The sequence below is a fragment of the Helianthus annuus genome, chromosome 5 (assembly GCF_002127325.2).
Source record: "Helianthus annuus cultivar XRQ/B chromosome 5, HanXRQr2.0-SUNRISE, whole genome shotgun sequence".
Taxonomy (NCBI): Eukaryota; Viridiplantae; Streptophyta; class Magnoliopsida; order Asterales; family Asteraceae; genus Helianthus; species Helianthus annuus.
In genome coordinates, this window is record NC_035437.2 from 114,085,545 (window position 1) to 114,103,356 (window position 17,812).

At 35.5% G+C, this 17,812-nt stretch overlaps 1 protein-coding gene across 1 annotated transcript; it reads right to left on the bottom strand.

The window, feature by feature from the left end:
• Positions 1-823: 823 nt before the first annotated feature.
• LOC110941038 (cationic amino acid transporter 6, chloroplastic) lies at positions 824-5,165 on the bottom strand. Its single transcript, XM_022182641.2, has 6 exons — positions 4,863-5,165; positions 4,427-4,522; positions 4,109-4,331; positions 3,557-3,905; positions 2,487-2,721; positions 824-1,548 (listed from the first exon to the last, which is right to left on the bottom strand). Exons 1-6 carry the CDS (start codon positions 5,149-5,151, stop codon positions 974-976), a joined length of 1,767 nt encoding a protein of 588 aa, XP_022038333.1. The 5' UTR covers positions 5,152-5,165; the 3' UTR covers positions 824-973.
• Positions 5,166-17,812: the final 12,647 nt, after the last annotated feature.

Consider the following 17,812-nt stretch of genomic DNA (forward strand, 5'->3'; position numbering starts at 1 on the left):
GATCTAATGTTTTATTATTTACTATACAAAATTACATTTATGCAACATGTGTAATACACCGGGTTTTTAAAAATATAACTTTTTTTATTATGTGGTATATAAAATTAGATTTATTCAATCCGTATAATACATAGGGTTTATAAAGATGTAACAATATATAACTTTTTATTAATTGGTATATAAAATTACATGTGCTCAACCCATACAATACATGAGGTTCTTTAATATATAAAATTACATTTATTCAACCCATATAATAAACGAGATTTTTAAAGATATTTGTTTTATTATTTGGTATATAAAATTACATTAATTCAACCCATGTAATAAACGAGGTTTTTAAAGATATATTTTTTATTATTTGATATATAAAATTACATATTCAACCTGTGTATTACACGGGATTCTAACCTAGTTTAACATACTATTTAATAGTTATTTTAAGTTTGTATAATATATTAATATATATGGTTTTAATACGAGTAGATATGTCTGGGTAATCGAATGGATATCACCTAATCCTATATCTGATTATCTGTCCCAAATGTTACGCATATCTAATTATCTGTCCCAAATGTTACGAATTTGTTTCCACGGTTGAGATTATTTTGTCACCTCTACATTAGAGTAGCTAGGAACAGATATTAAAATACTGATTTATATACGAACAAAAAGAGGGGAATCCAAGTAGATTTAGCATAATGCAAGTAAACATAAACAAATAACTCTTAACCTTGAACTCGAGCCAAAATGAGACGCGGGATTCAATTGAAAGGGGTGGTCAAGCTTGAGCATGAAAAATACCTAAAATTGTTCCCTTATGTCATGTGAACCATCTTCAAAAGCTGATGGAATAATTGCATTACATTTATATACAAAAGGGGCCAAACCCACCCACTATACAACTTGCCCACCAAATTTTAGTTCTATTCTTGCTCATATCTCTATCAACAACATTAAAAAAGTCAAAAGGTCAACTTTGGACTTTTAGAGTAAGGTCCTCTATATCTATAGATTCCTTCACCATTTCAACACTCTTTTGACATAGACTCCCTTCTTCTACCCCATCAAAGCTAGAATGAACACTATAGAGAACATATACAAGCACTATAACAACCGAAAAGAACCCAAAGCGTATATAAGAAGGTGCATCGATGTTTCCCAACAAGAATATGTTGAGAAAGATTGAAACACACGGTATCCATGGCATAAGCGGGACCCCCCAAAAATCGGGCTTCCTCGCTTGTGGGACCATGTGATTGAATAGTTGAACCAATCCCACTGCGACTACAACGCAGGAACCAAGCATGTAGCCCTTGGGTTTCCCAGGTGGCCCTAGCCACCATAATAGGGTGAACATGATGCAAGTAAGTGAGAAGCTTAATAGGAACGACAAAGTGGGCCATGGGCTCGTGGTTTCCACTGACACATACCGCCTGTAGATGACCGCATTAGAGACCATCAAAAATACAAAAAGTGTGCCAATAGAGACAAGGTTGAGAAGGACGTGTAGTTCGGTGAAAAGGGCTATCACTGCTGTGAAAATACCTGAAAATTCATTATAAGTTATATTAGATTAGATACAATTGTGTTTAAAAGACAAATATGGTGTGACATAGTAGATCAAGAAAGTTGACTAGGGAGGAACAAAAATTGAAGATAAAAATTAGTCAAAGTCAAAACTTTCAAATGAATCTCATTTAGTGGTTGTAAGAAAAGAAAATTCACAAGACCCACATGATAGAGATAGGATAGGATTTGATTTGGGGATCACATTTACAAAAATCGCAACTTTAGAACATGATTCTTGAGGTGAGACTAGATTAGCTTTGGAGCATATGCTTGGGTTATAAGTTAAGCATCATGATTCTTATTTCTTCCAATCAAACCTAACTTCCTTTTCAAGATTCGTATCCTCCCATTCACAAATAAATAACATAGATTTGTCACCAATAATAACACAAATTCTTACTTCTTTGATTTTGATTGACATATAACTGTTGAGATTTTCTAGTTTTATATGTCCTATGAAATTAATATTTGCTTTATTTATTTCCAAGTACAAAGAAAATACTTTTAATGTAGTATTTCAATAATTATATTATATCAGAATAATATATAAAAGACATTTTTAAAAATATATACAAAGAGAATGGATCACAGGATTCCATGGTTTTTATTATTATATGTTCCCAATATTTCAAAAAACTAAAGTACGAACAAGACCATTTGCCCCCCAACCGAAACGGTTCATATGGGACCGATTTCCCATACGGCCTAACTTTCTATAAAAGCAATGCTTTTAACAATATTTGTATATAAAGTATTTAATATTTATTATGTTAAGTCATTATTAAAAAAATACGATAGTAACATATGACAAAATCAACAAAATCAACATAACTGATAACGATATATCGTTGTCAATATATCGTTATCAAAGGTGATACTCACTAGATTATGGATTTAAGGAAAAAAGGAATTACCTAAAAACACAGACGCATTTACAGGAGTTGATGTCTTTTCATGAACCTTGGCAAACCATGTCGGGACCACCCCTGACCTCCCAATAACACATATGTATCGAGCCTGGCCCAACATCGCCACCAACAACGACGTTAGTATCCCGAAGCTAGCGCCAACTCCGATAACATTAGATACCCAGTTAAATCCGTCTGGATTTTCATCAAATGCACCACTAAATGGTGATTCTGGATCTGTCTACAAAGCACAAACAAAGCTTTGCTAATTAATAATATTACGTGTTAAAATCTATATCTAACCTAGTTTGTCCAATGCTAGAAAAATGTATTGTCTTCAAAGATGAAAACAATTATATTTAGACATATTATATAAGAAACTCACAAACAAATTTTATACATTTTTTTTCCATTTAATGTTAACCTCTTTAAGAAATAATCAAAATAAATATCAAATCATCAGATTTATACATTTTCAAATATAAATGAGTTAATTACATAATTAGTCCCTATGGTTTGCACAAAATAACATACTTAGGTACTAATAATAGAATGTGATTTTAAACCTATAAATAACCTTAATACCTCCAAACGTTACAAAATAAAAAGTTAATACCCTAAAATGTGATTTTAAACTATTAATACCTAAGTATCTAATTAACTCAATATAAATTGTACCCAACAAAAAATAGTTGAGATAAGACAATGGTGCTTTGAGAAGACAGTTTAAAGGCTAAAGGTCTTTTTCAAGAAAAAATAGAAAACATTTTCCTTAAAGGATCTTTCTATATGTAGTGGCACAAAAGTACAACACCCGAAGCTAATAGTACAACTAGTTAAAGCAACACAACAACTTTTATCTACTATTTTCTTTGCCTAATTAATTTCGGGTCCGAGTAATCTCACACCCCAAAATCTTAAATTCACACTATGTATACGAGCCGTATAACGTTATGCAGTCTGTATAAAATAATTTGACATGATAAATATTGGGCCGTATAATGTTATACGGCTCGTATATATAACTTATATTTAATTTAATTATTATTATTATTTGTTTTGAAGATAATACATACCAGATCATAAGGGAGAAGCATAGACATTGAAGCAGCCATCAAACAATAAAGAACGGTCACAAGAATAACAGACCCAGAAACTCCAATAGGAATATCAGTAACCGGATTTTTAACCTCTTCAGCCAGAGTTGAAACGGCGTCGTATCCTATATAACTAACATAAACCAGAGCTGCTCCATTAAACACTCCTGGAGCACCAAACGGGAAGAACCCGCCCGGATGACTCGGATCCGACGGCTCGCTGAAGTTCTTCGTATCGCCTTTCCAAAAGCCCATCATGATCACAAATAATATGAACATGATGTGTACCGCGGTTAATATCATGTTCAATACAGAGCTCTCTCTCGTACTGCAACAAAAAACTTTAATCACAACATTGTAATGTAACTTATTCAGTCTAGTCTGTTTGTTACAGTATGTAACAACAGACTAGACTGACACTTAGTTTCCTGTAAGTAAATGTTTATTTATGTTGTTTTTGTCTGTATATGTATAAATTGTAAGGTAACATATTCAGTCTTTTATAATGTTTTGTAACAGACTGAAATTTACCTGTAACAAATAACGAGAGTGAGAATAAGGATAATGAGGACCGCGATGACATCGATTTGATTAAAACCGTTAGGAAGAAACGAAACGGTTATTCGCCATTTCGATTCAGCCGAAACGCCAATGGCTGTTCCAAGATAGGTGGTGAAGCTTCTGGCTGCGGCCGCGTTCGATAAGACATAATCCATTACAAGATTGGCTCCGACTAAAAATGCGGTGAACTCGCCTAAGGAAAAAGTAACGGAAACACATTTAAATCACGTGAACAAAAGTTTGTTACAACATTAGTTGTTGTTATGCATAGGATGAATATGAACTCACCAAAAGTTACACGGATGTAGCTGAAGGCACCACCAGCAACCGGCATGTGGACCGCGAACTCGGTGTAACAAAACGCCGACAGGAGCGCGCATAGTCCTGCGATCAGGGCCGGCTCGATAGTATAAGTAACTAAAGCAACCGTTTTAGACCATGGGCCCCAAATTAAAATAGAACAGCAATTTTAATATGTATTCTAAGCTAAATATATGTATAATAATCCATCAATATTTCTTTTTAGAGAAATGAAAAAAAAAATAATTGAAAAAAATATATGTAATTATCCATCAATTTTTCCGGCCTAAACATTAACATTATATATTTTGACGCTATACAGAATAGCATTTTAAATAATTTTATATATTTATAAAACTTTTATAAAAGGTTTGACTTCAAAGTAAGTTCGCTTTAGGCCCAAAATAAGTTGAGGTGACCCTACCTGCAATGGCGTAGGACAATATAACCGCGGGACCGGCCTTGTCGTGACTAGCGGTACCGCTAGTCACAAAAACACCGGCCCCGACCATTCCGCCGATGCCGAAGCAGATGAGATCATACCACCGGAGGTTTTTCCTCATATCGGTACCGGATCGGGACCGAATTTGGTTGGTTTCTTCAAAGGTGGTGGAGACGCAACCGGCTCGACAACGGAGCCGGTTACCGAGGTCAGAAAGTGCACAGATGTATGATTTGAAGCTCGAGAAAGATGAGCCATGGTTGATATCCATCACCTTTTGTACTCCTATGAGTTGTGTGAGAAGGGGGTTTTATAGGGAAGTTGAACTTAACGATAAAACTAACGCCGTGAATCTTTTTTACTTGCGGTCCCTAGAAAATCAACGTTTGTCAAATGGGTTCTTTTGTTTTACAATTAGATAAGCATTATACTTTTTTCATCATTTCTAAAAGGTTAACCTTTTTATAAGTTGATATATACACCCACTACTTGTTCATGATTTCATGGAATCAACTAAGTAGCTAGTTGTGATTTGACAATGACTGAATATTTCAACTTTAGATATACCAACTTCGAAAGGTTAAATGATTTTCGTCGTCACGCAGTAAAAGTATCTGTCTCGGAATTAAATTCTTATTATATAATGCGTCTTTTCATTTCCTCATAAGGAAATAATCCTTGTTCACGATCGAATTATGTTGATTTGTTCGTAATCTCATTAGATATGCTTTAGATTACTTGGATTGATGTTGTTTGCTTAATTTTTTGATTCAGGCAAGCATAAATGTGTGTATTTATATTAAGTTTATGCAACGCGATGCATGTTGGCGCAAGTTTACTTATCAGGAGGGGTAGCCCGGGCTACCCCTCAACTCTGTCTCTGTCTCTGTAGTGTAAAAATACCCTTCAACTCTGTTTACGTAGTGTAAAATTTTTATTGTTTTTATACAAAGGTTACTCCTGATCCCAAAAAAAAATTGGGATACCTTTAATTTTTTGGCCTAGATCGGGCACTGCTTCTGTGACAATGAAATACGTAAAGAAGTTTGGCAAAAATCGCAAGCACCGGAAAATAGTAATAAAAACTAGTTGATGACTTTTAGAGAGAATATAATTGATTCATGAGAATGAAATACAAGAAATTTATCCTCATATTTCATGGCTATCTGATTGTGATTTATAGATTAGAGTCAAAAGACTTTCTAAAAGAGGATCAGATGCAGTGGCTCTTTGATGTTCAAAGATAGTAATATTGTGCAGTTGAGCTAGTGGTGGATCTGAATATTTCAACTGGCAAATGTATTGACCATAAATGAAGGTTGTTGCAATCCATCCATCCCCATGTAAGGCATTGATTCTAAAAAATCCCTTTCTTTCTCTTTTTTCACTTTTTCCATGTTTGAAGATTTTTGTTAGACCATGTGTTACCATGTAACGCCCAAGGTGAGGCGTACACACCGGCTCGTTGGGTGTTAGTCACCGGTGAAAAGCGGGTGGCGTTATGCAAACAACGGGCTTAGGAAGGGAAGAAGCAGAGTGAAGATGGTGGGCCCCATGAAAATCAACCAATCAAGCCTCATTCTGATTTTTTTAGTTTATTAGATTTAACGTCCTGCTTGCGGTATGCGCATATAATGTATATATGTGTCGGCGCTCGGGGGGCACAAGTGAAAGTGCACTAATTTTAGCGTTATTTTACTAATTTCAAGAAAATAACGTTAAAAGAGGGGGATGGTTAATCATGCATCACTTGGTGGCATTGATAGCCAAAAGACAAGGGCGTAACGCACTAATCGGCCTTTGTCTTAATTGTTGGGTGTTATGTGTCTTATGTCCAAGTCTTGATGCAAAACTACTATCGAGCCGGGGTCTCACTGGAAGCAGTCTCTCTATTCCTACGAATTAGAGGTAACCCTGTCTACATCTCACCCTCCTTAGACACTATCTTAGCTTTGACATTTGTGGGATTTGTTGGAAATTTTAGTGAAAATGGGTTTTAATTATATTTATATATGTGTTGTATAAATAATTATTTGTGGGTTTGTGTTCTCCGCTATGAGAACTTTATAACGAACAAAACTATGTCAAAAATAGAGCAAGATGAATGAGATATCGAAGCTTGAAGGTGTATGGTTGGAACAACCAAAGATAACAAAGATGGATTAATCTTTGTCACTTGTCCCACATAGGAGGGATGACAAAACTTGAAGTGGTATATAAGGAGGAGCACTCCTTGTAGGCAAACACTAGTGGGGATCCTAAAGGGTGCGGAGCACCCTAACTCGCACTCGCACACACGTGCGTGGCGTGGGCGATTAGCGCAATGTGGTGCTTTGATGGCGCACTTTACACACTCGCAACGCCGCGAGCCGCTTGAGAGCCACCTTTGTATTTTTGTCCATGTGCGTGTGGTCAGGAATGTGGTTAGTCCGCTTATGGCGCACCAGCGGGTGACCTAGGCGGATGATGTGGCGTAGGCCTCTCAGGCGCGCGACGGGTAGTGTAGGGGCGCACGAGTGTGAACGGCGCAAGGCCTGGTGTGTTGCGGATTCTGAAGGCGCACATGTCCACTTAGCATGACGCGGGGGCTAACGAACCGGAACAACCGCGCGCAGGTTTGCAGTAGTAACTAGGCGCACTGGTCAGCGTGTCGTGCGCATAGCGCGGGTTATAGTGCAGTGTGCGCGTCTAGCATACGAGCGACCTACGGCTCGCATAGGCGTGGATCCGAATTTATAGTATGCAGCTCGCTTGCGCGCTGGTCACGATCAGTCAACCTAGTCTCCGTCAGTTACGAGATCGTCATGAATTGATATGACAGTTACGTTGACCACTCCAACTCCAGTTTAATGCGATTAAAACCTTTTTTCTTGTCTTTTAGTTACAAGATTAATTATCTAGTTTAATATTGTATTAACTACAAGATTAAATGGGTTTTAATTCTATGTTGACTATATTGTGTATAAGTACTGGAATATGGTTCGACAGATTGAATATAAATATTATACACACATGAAGGTTGTCTTTGTTGGGTGAAAATTTAGAGAAATGTATTCTCTAAATTATATTTTTACACTTCTAAATATTTCCTATTTTATGAACACCATCATACCCGGCGTTCTCTAGGGCACGAGAGCTATCTCCGGCAGCACACACTGTTTCAGTTGTTGTACCCTGGGAGACAGAACCGACTAAGAGGAGGCGCGAAATCTGTTTTAAGGGCCAAGTGTCAAACACGATCCTCAACCAAAACCGTCAATGATATTTTGCTTGTCTTGCAGCGGAGTTTCGAACAATAAGGTGCGGTTGAAGTTCTTCCAAAGACATCAACTTGAATCAAGATTGGTACAATGTATTTGTATTTTATTTATTTTTCATATAGTTTTGTAACCGGATTGTACTATTATATTTCCTACAAATAACGAGAGTCTGGTTATTATATATTTTATAATATATTTTAATAAAAAGTGAACCTAATTCCAACAATCTTAAAACAGACTTTCGTCAAGATTGTTACTACAATCTTAAATCCCTTTTCTACGAGGATTTAGGTTCATGAAAGTTAAAATTTTAATTGAGATTTTGCGAAAAGCTTATATATATTTTTGGAAATATTTATTTAGTACAATGAGTCGGATTAATTTTGATGCCTAGAGCACAATCTTTAATCCGAATACCGTGTTACAAAACCGAACAACTTGATTCAAGCTTTAGAATGGGTTTTGTTCGTCTTTAGATAACTTGAATTATATACAAAAATTAATATGTATTTCGAATGGTTGGAATACTAATCTTTCTAATGAGCGAATTAGAAATTGGTAATTTTTGTAAACCCATATAATGTGTATGAACGATGGATATTCTCTAAGGAGAATGTTAGATGTAATTTGGTAAAATAATATTGGTTTCAAATGTCTTGAAAGATATATATATTTTCTAATGAGTGTATTAGAAAGTAATTATGTTGTAAAATTACAAGTTTAAAACATTTATGTATTCTAACAAGCTTGTTAGAAATAACTATTTTGTATAATAATAAGTTTTAAAACATCTATATGTTCTAACGAGCGTGTTAGGAACAATGTTTTAAAGACGGTTGGATGTTCTAATGAGCGTGTTAGAAACAATAGTTTAAATACATTTAGATTTTCTAACGAGCGTGTTAGAAAAGATTATTTTTCAAAATAATTACCGATGAGCGTGTTAGAGACACTTATTTTGGATGATAAAAATAAACCTTATAATGGTTTCGCTTTAAATCATTAAATTTCTAACAAGCAAGTTAGAAATGGATTACTTACATAAATGTTAAAATGACTTCGTATTTGTTTAGTTCTAATGAGCGTATTGGAAATAGTTTATTTTTATAAACTTCAAAACAAAAATTGCAATCGTTTATTTCTAACGAGCGTCTTAGAAACCTTTTAACGACTTTGGCAATTGTTTATTTCTAACAAGCGGGTTAGAAAACATTTATTTTATATAAACCAAAAACGGCTTATGGCAATAAGTGTGTTCGTTTAAATTTCTAACGAGCATGTTAGAAACAATTTACTTTATAGAAAACCAAATATTTTGAATGTTTGTCAAACATTTAAAATCTAATGGACATATTAGAATTAGTTTATCTTATAACCAACTATTTTAACGATTTGCAATCCTTAATTTCTAATGAGTGGGTTAGAACCGGGTTAACTATGATAAACTATTTAAAATGATTTGTAATCGTTTTATATATATTTTCTAACCAGCGTGTTAGAAAAGGTTTTTGTTTATTTCTAACGAGCGTGTTAGAAAACGTGCATTTAAATATACCAAAAGTGAATAAATGTATTCATTTTATTTCTAACGAGCGCGTAAGAAATGGTTTACTTTATAAAAACCAAATATTTTGAATGTTTGTTAAACATTTAAATTCTAATTAGGGTATTAGAAATGGTTATTATACAAACCACTCTTTGCGATTTATAAGTGATTCGATACTCCCACAAAAAGTATTACGTCTTGAATCATACAATAGTCTCTGAAAGACTATTTGGTGAAAAACAACTCAATGTAGTATAAATATAATAAGTTGCTCAACTACTTGAGGGTAGTTAATTGTAAACAACTTTTTATTTTTGGATAACTTGTGATTATTCAAGTTTTGATTTTCAAGATGAAACAAGTTATATGTGTTCCATTCAGGGAATACCTCAAAACATGGTAAGAAACGATATAATTGCGTTTATTTCGGTCGAAAGTGTTGAAGATAATAACACTTTGGGATTTGATGTTTAGATATCATTGGTGTATCCGTTATTTTATATGTTCGCTTTTATTTTATTTAGGGGAATTGGCCTGTAATAATCCCACCTAGACCTTATTGGCCATTAATAATCCCACCTCAGAATATTCCCCACACCAGTCCCATCTTTCACCTATTTTTCCTACAATGGTCCCCCGTTAAAAAAACTTAACGGAGTTAAGCTTTTTTCCAAACTACAAACAAATTTTTTAGGGCTTTTGATCAGAACGATGATACGAGTCCATTGATGTAAAACTTACTTCGAAATGGTGCTCCAAGTGACTTGATTTTGGTTAATTGGAAATTTAAACATCCGAATTGAAGCGCCGTTTTCATCGTTTGGAGCACCGTTTCGAGGCAAGTTTTACATCAATGGACTCGTATCGTCGTTCTAATCAAAAGCCCTAAAAAATATGTTTGTAATTTGGAAAAAAGCTTAACTCCGTTAAGTTTTTTTAACGGGGGACCATTGTAGGAAAAATATGTGAAAGGTGGGACTGGTGGGGGGAATATTCTGAGATGGGATTATTAATGGCCAATAAGCTCTAGGTGGGATTATTACAGGCCAATTTCCCTTTTAAATAAATGGTGGACTACCGTTTGGATTTATTTTACATAAACAAATGGATTAAAATATAATAAAAGATAAATTCTTATTTTGGACTCCTAGTAATTTGTCAAAAGGATACACATTTTGATACAAAGTGTAAAAAGTAATTTACACGAACACAACGAGCGGGTTGTGATCATGACTTATGTAATAAGTCACAAATCAAACATCAAACGTATAAAGACTTCGTGAGAAACGTGGTGAATGGTTTGAGATGAAATGCACGAAAAGGAGATATGTCATCTAATGTTGAGAGCATCAACATCGAAATGCACATGTAAGTTTTCGAAGAATATAACATATGAAAAAATATATATGTTATTATTGTGAGTGATTTTTATAAATTTAGCAAATTTATTAAGGGAAATTTACAATAGTGATGGACTTGTAGATGCTTCTATCACCATCAATATTGTTTAAACTATGTGGAGGGTTGGTCCTGAATTTGGGAGAGTATCCCAATACATGGTATTAACGAAACAACAACGTAAATGTATATATCACTATAGGCATACGTGAATGCCTTGTTGTTAAGAGTCAATTTAATCGACTATATCTCAAGACTGGAGTGATTTTATACAAAGATCATTCATCAAAGTGACCTGGATTAAGACTTATGTTTAAGTCCTTAGGAAGTCAATGGTGAAGCCTTGGAGATAAAAGGCAAACGAGTTATGATCCTAATGGATGAAGTTAATTGTAGTTTTGGGGCCTTACCAAAAACCGATGTTTTGGAAGAAAAAATAAAATTTTATTATTGTGTCTAAACTAAGAAACGAATGTTCGTAAAAGATAGTTCGTTATCTCTTAAGGCTGTGAAAAATCAGAATGATTCATCTTCTGTTCACATGCTAAAGAATTGTGGTCTAAAGCATGCTAGACTAATACTTGTTAATTTATATGCTCAATGGAGATTAAATTAAATTTAAACATTCAAAATATGTGATGATATAAGAACGAATTTTATGCTAAAACAAAACTATAAATATAACTTCATTGTAGTCCAAAGGGATAACTTAGGAGGACCAACTAAATAGATCATTTAACGATTTCATCCGGTTTCATATGTGAAGAACTCATATAGATCAGAAGCTCTTATGAGCAATATTAATCTAAGTGGATTAATATAACCGGACGACTGCATTGACAAAAAGATATGGATAACTTTATCCTATCACCCGGGTTTAAAAAGTCATCAAGAGTGATATTGCTCAATCTTAATTAAAATGCAAGCAATGTGGGCGGAGGAGCCATTTAAGAAACAAACCCTTTAGGATATGTAGAAATGGTAATTGAGAAGTTTTCTCAAACTCTAAATGAAAGGGAGAAACTTTCATCACCCCATTTGGATGTTATCCAATAACACTTAAATGTAGGGGTGACTTGCATTTGAATATGGAAGGTTTGGCAATAAGGATTTTCAGTAAATATTGCAAACACATGACCAAGTGGAGTACACAATGGTTATATGGAGTCAATAGAGTATATTGGACTCGAATGCCAAATTGGTTAGATTCAAAATCTAGGAAGATGTCAATTATGACATACCAAAGGCATAATGGAAACGTGTTTAGCCATGAATTGAGTTTCATGTCATTCTAAAGACAAGGTAAATAAATAGATCCAACTTGAGATCACGAGTTATAAGTCTTACGAATCGACTAAAGGCAAAACTGACCAGCGATTGAAGAACACGTTAGAACAATTGATCTCAATTTAAATTATCATTGTTGACTTAGCGAAGTCAAAAGATAATTTTGGATCCAACAACCAGTGGGTTGATAAGAGATCAAGTTGTGGAATGAGACTAAAGCCCATGGAAAAAGGACATGAGCGAAACCTAACCTAGTTGACTGGAGATCCCTAGATCTAGGTTCAATATGACAAGTTAATCAGGAACTAAAGGGTAGTCACTATGGGGGCATAGCTAATATATATGTTTATATATAAGCTAGTGTATATGTTCATATATCCCCCTAAAACTACAAAAGGGTGTTTAAATACGTCCTAGTCCATTCCTATAATATTCAGTGACATTGTTGTGAGAATAATATATGGTTATCTGATTTGTGAAAATCATAGTAGGCCATAGTGCTTTTAATGATTTAAAGGAATCACCTATGTGAGAGAGAAGTAGGGTCGCTTCGAATGGCAATGTGGGGTGTGCAATCCTAGAGCTCTTGTAGAACCAGGCTAGTGTTCCAAGACCATAATAGGACACAATAATGAGGGGATGGCCTGGATAGGGAAAGTATTGTGTAAATGTATATTTTCGTTTACACAAATAGGGGGTTGTTCAAGGATATCACGTCTACAAAACCCTAGTAGGCTAAGTATACTTCACAAAGGAAGGTTCAAAGGGAAAACCGACCTCTCCTGCAATACTCGACTGTAGAGGTTTCATCGGGGAATTTTGTGTGTTTATCGATCTCTATTCATTTGGGGGATTGTTGGAAATTTTAGTGATAATGGGTTTTTACTAATATTTTGGACACTAATAATTATATTTATATATGTGTTGTATAAATGATTATTTGCGGGTTTGTGTTCTTCGCTATGAGAACTTTATAACAAACAAAACTGTGTCTAAAATAGAGCTAAGATGAATGAGATATCGAAGCTTGAAGGTGTATGGTTGGAACAACCAAAGATAACAAAGATGGATTAATCTTTGTCACTTGTCCCACATAGGAGGGATGACAAAACTAGAAGTGGTATATAAGGAAGAGCACTCCTTGTAGGCAAACACTAGTGGGGATCCTAAAGGGTGCGGACCCTAACTCACACTCGCACACACGTGCGTGGCGTGGGCGATTGGCGCAATGTGGCGCTTTGATGGCGCACTTTACAAACTCGCAACGCCGCGAGCCGCTTGAGAGCCACCTTTGTATTTTTGTCCATGTGCGTGTGGTCAGGAATGTGGTTGGTCCGCTTATGGTGCACCAGCGGGTGACTTAGGCGGATGATGTGGCGTAGGCCTCTCAGGCGCGCGACGGGTACTGCAGGGGCGCACGAGTGTGAATGGCGCAAGGCCTGGTGTGTTGCGGATTCAGAAGGCGCACATGTCCACTTAGCGTAACGCGGGGGCTAATGAGCCAGAACAACCACGTGCAGGTTTGTAGTAGTAACTAGGCGCACTTGTCTGCGTGTCGTGCGCATAGCGTGGGTTCTAGTGCAATGTGCGTGTAGAGCATACGAGCGGCCTACGACTCGCATAGGCGTGGATCCGACTGTATAGTGTGCAGCTCACTTACGCACTGGTCACGATCAGTCAACCTACTCTCCGTCAGTTACGAGATCGTCATGAATTGATATGACAGTTTTGTTGACCACTTCAACTCCAGTTTAATACGATTAAAACCTTTTTATTGTCTTGTAGTTACCAGATTAATTATCTTGTTTAATATTGTATTAACTACAAGATTAATAGACTTTAATTATATGTTGACTATATTATGTATTAGTACAGGAACATGGTTCATTCTGTGACATATTGAATAGAAATATTATACACACATGAAGGTTGTCTTTGTTGGGTGAAAATTTAGAGAAATGTGTTCTCTAAATTATATTTTCACTTTTAAATCTTTCCTGTTTTATGAACACCATCATACTCGGTGTTATCTCGGGTGCGAGAGCTATCTCCGGTTGTACACACACTGTTACGGTTGTTGTACCCTGGGAGACAGAACCGTCTAAGAGGAGGTGTGGAATCTGTTTTAAGGGCCCCATGTCAAACACGATCCTGAACCAAAACCGTCAACGATATTTTGCTTGTCTTGCAGCGGAGTTTCGAACAATAAGGTGCGGTTGAAGTTCTTCCAAAGACATCGACTGGAATAGAGAGTATTTTATTTATTTTTCATATAGTTTTTTTTAACCAGATTGTACTATTATATTTCCTACAATTAACGAGATACTCGTTATTATATATTTTATAATATATTTTAATAAAAAGTGAACCTAATTCCTACATGATTTACATAGTATGATGATGATGATGATATTGATGAGTCTTTTAGATTTGAATACTATTGTAATGGGTGGTGGGTAGTAAAAACTTGTAAAACGATTACCCACTAAAGGTGAGAATAGTGAGCGAGAGCTCGTGTCAGTGAAAAATGTGAAACCATAACAGATAGTTATGAACTCCTTATGATTGATTATGTATGTATAAATGCAGGTATATATGTATGTATGTATGTATGTATGTGTACACATATATGTATTGTATGAATGTGTGCACATATAATATTTACATTCCTTATGTAAATGACATATAATGATAAGACATGTAATAATACAACGCAATAAACCGTGTTTATAATATACAATGCTTACTTAAAACTAAGGGGAGAGACGGATTATATGCTAAGGGGGTATTTGTTTTTTTTGTGAAACGCTCTTCCTGACCTCTTATGTCTGTCCCATGCAGACCACGCGCAAACATTTGAGTCTGCAGTGTGTTTGTTTTCTCAAAGTGATTTCATTAAAAAAATGTCTGTTAGTCCTCTTCTTGGGGCATATGTGGACTCAAGTCTTCAAACCTCTTTTCCTCTCATTTGTCCTATTTTCAAAACACAGATCCTCAACCCTAGCATCTTCTCTTCTCCTCCACCCCTTCCTCCTCCCAACTGACACCTCCACATCTCCGCCACCTCCACATCCCCGGACGTCACTTCTTCCTCATCGCAGCCTCCACCACTCTACACAGACCGCCACCGCCCGTCACCCCTTCCTCCTCGAAGCCTCCTTCACTCTCCATAGATTATCGCCGCCCGTCACCCCTTCCTCCACACCGCCTGATGTTACCTCCTCCATGTTGACCCTCCTCCACTCTCTACAAGTATGTTTATTGTTTAATTTTTGTTTAAGAATTGTTTGTTTTTATTGTTTAATGTTTGTTTAAGAATTGTTTTTTTTTTTTTTGTGTTTATGTTAAATTCTTATTAAAATGTTGTTTAAATTCTGATTTTTGTTTAATGTTAGTTCATAATTGTTATTTTTATTTAATGTTAGTTCATAAGTTAATTATTGGTGTTTATATTTTGATTTTGCTTATGATTATGTTAATTTTTTGTGTTTGTTATGGAATATAGATGTTCATCTTGGTGAATTGTCTGATTAGAGTTTTTGTTTTTTTTATTATAATTGTTGTTCATCATGATAGATTATTTGATTAGAGTTTTTTTGTTTGTTTGATTATAATTGTTGTTCATCTTGATAAATTGTTTGATTAGATTTTTTGTTTGTTTGATTATAAATGTTGTTCATCTTGATAAATTGTTTGATTAGAGTTTTTGTGTTTGTTATGGATTGACATGATTCGTGCCTAATATGTTAATTGTTTGTTTGTTGATTAATAGAAATGGGAGAGAAACAACAATGGTCAGATGAGCATCTAAAATGCTTACTGGAGACTTGCATTGAAGAGATAAACACGGTGGGTAGAAAAGAATTGAGTTTGCATAAAGACTCATAGAATAATTTAGGAAAAGTTCTTAGGGAAATGTTTGGCTTGGATTTGACTCAAAAACTAATGAAGAATGCGTATGATAATCTTAAAGCGAAATACGTAGGTTGGGTGTATTTGAAAAACAAAACCGACAATATAACGCTCAAACAAATACTTTTACCTTAACGAATGAGGAATGGGAAGAATTTAAGAAGGTATGTTCATTTATATAATTTTTAAACAAATATTACAAACAAAAATTTATAACATTTTTTTACTTTGGGTTTAGGGGCATCCGAAGGCTGCATCATTGAAAACAGTTCCATTGCATTTTCCAGAACTTTGTGCAGAATTGTTTGATGGTAATACTGCCACTGGAAATTGCAAGTGGACCTCAACCCAAGCAACATCCGAGGTTCGATCTTTTTGTCATCGTGTCCAGTCACTTATGATTATGGACACCCATTATCGTAACACAGAAGATGATGCTGGCACTTCTGAGCCTACTCTAGAGCCTACTTTTGAGCCTACTCCCGAGCCTAATCCAAAGAAAAGGGAAAAACCTCAAAACCATCTATCAACCATGATGATTTAGGACTTGATATGCAGAAGGCTCTACGGTTTTTGATTAAAGGAAAACAGGGGCCAACAGTTCGTGAGTGTTCTAAGAAGTTAAAGTTGGTTGGGTTAGACCCGGTAGATCCTCCGACATGAGAGAGGCGTGGATGGCATTGCGAGAAATTCATGTCTAAAGAGGGTGGATCGGAATGATGGCTAAAAGTTTAGGCCTCATAAAGTAGTGAGGAACATTATCTGCTTAACACGACTATTGGGTTTATGTTTAAGACATTGATTATCTTTGGTTTATGTTTGAGACATTGTATGATTTTGGTTTATGTTTGAGACATTGTATGCTTTTGGTTTATGTTGGGATTGAACCCTACCAAAGGAACAGATAATAAAAGCCAAAACTGGATCACAGCAGTAGATTCAGAATAAGCAGATGTTTGGTTGCAAGTCTCTCCCCTTGAAAGTGGTTTCAACATCTGCTGACCTCCTATCTGCTGATCATACAAACTGCTGACCTACAACTGCTGATCAAGACAAAGTCTGATAGAAGAACTAAAGCTCTGCTGCTCAATCTACTGCCTTGGTTCAAGCATTGCTGATCATGACAAGAACTGCTGGGTTCACAGCAGTGGAAGGATGCAGCAGCAGTTTGAGTCTGTTTTATGTATTGAAATGTAATATCAGTAGTTAGCATAGCAGTGTTTGTATAGATCAGAGGTTAGAGTTTGTTAGGAGGTTAGATGTCACTTTCATGGTGACGTCAGCTTTGATGCTCAGTGGTTTGCAAGTGCCTATAAATAGAACGGTACTCTGTACTGTTCTGTTCAGCTCTTTCACCATCTTCTTTCTACACGAACAAACACTGAGCTCGGGCTGAGGGGGAGTTTGCATATCATACACGCATTGTAATCAGAGTTTAAAAATAAATTTAATCATTTGATTCAGTGTTTGAAAATGTATGATTGATAACATTTCTTCTGTTTGATTGTGAAAAGTTTGCTTCCATTAAA